This window comes from Apteryx rowi, unplaced genomic scaffold (assembly GCF_003343035.1).
Source record: "Apteryx rowi isolate R43461 unplaced genomic scaffold, aptRow1 scaffold_577, whole genome shotgun sequence".
Taxonomy (NCBI): Eukaryota; Metazoa; Chordata; class Aves; order Apterygiformes; family Apterygidae; genus Apteryx; species Apteryx rowi.
The window spans coordinates 96,824-98,881 of NW_020450846.1; the positions used below are offsets into that span (position 1 = coordinate 96,824).

General features: G+C 62.1%; 2 protein-coding genes across 2 annotated transcripts in view; one reads left to right on the top strand and one right to left on the bottom strand.

The window, feature by feature from the left end:
• LOC112973962 (protein-arginine deiminase type-3-like) overlaps positions 1–1,583 on the top strand; it is a 4,810-nt gene extending 3,227 nt beyond the window's left edge. Inside the window, exons 10-15 of the mRNA XM_026082433.1 lie at positions 156–365; positions 475–619; positions 708–801; positions 883–962; positions 1,147–1,275; positions 1,350–1,583. Coding sequence (XP_025938218.1) covers positions 156–365; positions 475–619; positions 708–801; positions 883–962; positions 1,147–1,275; positions 1,350–1,583 — 892 coding nt within the window. The remainder of the gene's footprint in view (positions 1–155; positions 366–474; positions 620–707; positions 802–882; positions 963–1,146; positions 1,276–1,349) is intronic.
• Positions 1,584–1,882: 299 nt separating this feature from the next.
• RCC2 (regulator of chromosome condensation 2) overlaps positions 1,883–2,058 on the bottom strand; it is a gene marked incomplete at its 5' end in the record, with an annotated part of 5,237 nt that continues 5,061 nt past the window's right edge. The window contains one exon of the mRNA XM_026082410.1: positions 1,883–1,907. Within this exon, the coding sequence (XP_025938195.1) occupies positions 1,883–1,907 (25 nt within the window). The remainder of the gene's footprint in view (positions 1,908–2,058) is intronic.

A 2,058-nucleotide genomic window follows, 5' to 3' on the forward strand; every position in this document is an offset into this window, starting at 1 on the left:
TAAATATATAGCAAGGGGCCAGCCAAAGGGCTCCTTGGGCATCTGGGAAAGGGATTTGCTACCGGGAACGGGATTATTTGGGACCACCATGCTTCAGGGTGGATGAGGGCTTGCAGTCTTGATGCTTCTTGGGGTGGGGGGGCTGGCGGGTGCAGGGGGGTTTTCCGCATCGTACCGCCGCTTTGTGTGTGTCCCCCCCCCCTCCCCCCTTGCAAGGGCCCTGATTTCGGCTACGTGGCCCGGGAAGCGCGGGAAGGCGCCTCCAGCCTCGACTCCTTCGGGAACCTGGAGGTGAGCCCCCCCGTGATGGTGCGGGGCAAGGAGTTCCCGCTGGGGCGCATCCTCGTGGGCAGCAGCTTCCCCAGGTGAGAGGCTTGCCGCGGCCGGCTCCCCGGCCTCCGGCCTCGCTCCTTTGGCCTCATCCCACCCCGGCTCCTCCTCTTCCTCACCCCACCCACCCCCATCCACCCAAAGGTTCGGCGGCCGACGGATGGCAAAGGCCGTCAAGGATTTCCTGGTGGCCCAGAGGGTGCAGGCGCCCGTGGAGCTCTTCTCCGACTGGCTCGTCGTCGGCCACGTCGACGAGTTCCTCAGCTTCGTCCCAGCTCCCGACCGGCAGGTGACGGGCGCTGGTGGTGGCCCCTGGCCGTTCAGGCCTCAGCCCGTCCGATTTACCGGCGTGGACCTTCTCCGCCATCTCCCTGCAGGGTTTCCGGCTGCTCTTGGCCAGCCCCAGCACCTGCTACCGCCTGCTCAAGGAGAAGCAAGACGAGGGCTACGGCGAGGCGGCGATGTTCGAGGGTAGGGCGGGTGCCCCGGCGGCTATAATTTTGGGAGGGGGGGGGGGAAAAACCCACTGGCGGGTGTTTTCCGCCACCGCAGGGCTGAAGGAGGTCCCCAAGCCGACCATCAACGAGATCCTGGCCGACGAAGCGCTGCGGAAGTACAACGCCTTCGCCCAGGTGAGCCGGTGGTGCCACCACCTCGAGGTGCCTCCAACCTCTGCTCACCGTGGACTTAGCAGAGCTCAGTCCAGGTTCCCCCCCACCCCAAATGCCACCAGGTGTTTAAAAACCAAGGAGGAGGGGGACCCCAGCGCCCTCCTTCGGCCCCGCCACCCTCCTCATCCTCGGCTTCCCCCRGCAGAGCTGCATCAGCTGGAACAGGGACGTCCTCAAGCGGGAGCTGGGCCTCAGCGAGCGGGACATCGTGGACATCCCGCAGCTCTTCAAAGGCAACGGCGATGCGGGCGCCACGGCGTTTTTCCCCGACATGGTAAGGACCCCGGCTCGCCGTGAGCTTGGCCGACGCGGTGGCGGTGGCCCACGCTCATGGTTGTCCCGCTGCAGGTGAACATGCTGGTGTTGGGAAGACACCTGGGCATCCCCAAGCCCTTYGGGCCGGTCATCCGTGGGCAGTGCTGCCTGGAGGAGAAGGTCCGCTCCCTGCTGGAGCCCCTGGGGCTCACCTGCACCTTCATCAACGACTACTTCTCCTACCACAAGAACCTGGGAGAGGTCCACTGCGGCACCAACGTCCGCCGCCAGCCCTTCTCCTTCAAGTGGTGGCACATGGTGCCTTGAGGGGGGGGCCGCGGTCCTCCTCCTCCTCCTCCTCCTCCTCCTCCCAGGGTCACAAAAAAAAATTAAGATTACAAAAAATTGAAGATTAAAGGCCCCGCGGTGGGGTGGGGGGCGTTTCGGCTTGACGCCACCACGAGCCGAAACCACGCGACGACCGGGAGGAGCAGAGATGGCAGAGCGCAGCGGCGTACACAACGACGGCGTTTATTTAAACATTTACTCCGAGAAATATATAAAAAAAAAAAACCAAAAAACAACCAAAAAAAAACAAAAAAAAAGTGAGAAGACACTTTACAGCACTAAACCGGGAACCTTTCGTCGCGCCTAAATTAAAAAAATCCTTCCGGCATCCTCGGATTTTATTATTTTATTTCCAGCCCCTGCTCCTTCCCGCTCCCACGGTCAGAACAAGGCGGCAGACRGGGGGAGAAGCCCCCAAAGAGCACAAATTTCCTGCCTTTCCCTTAGGGGCAGG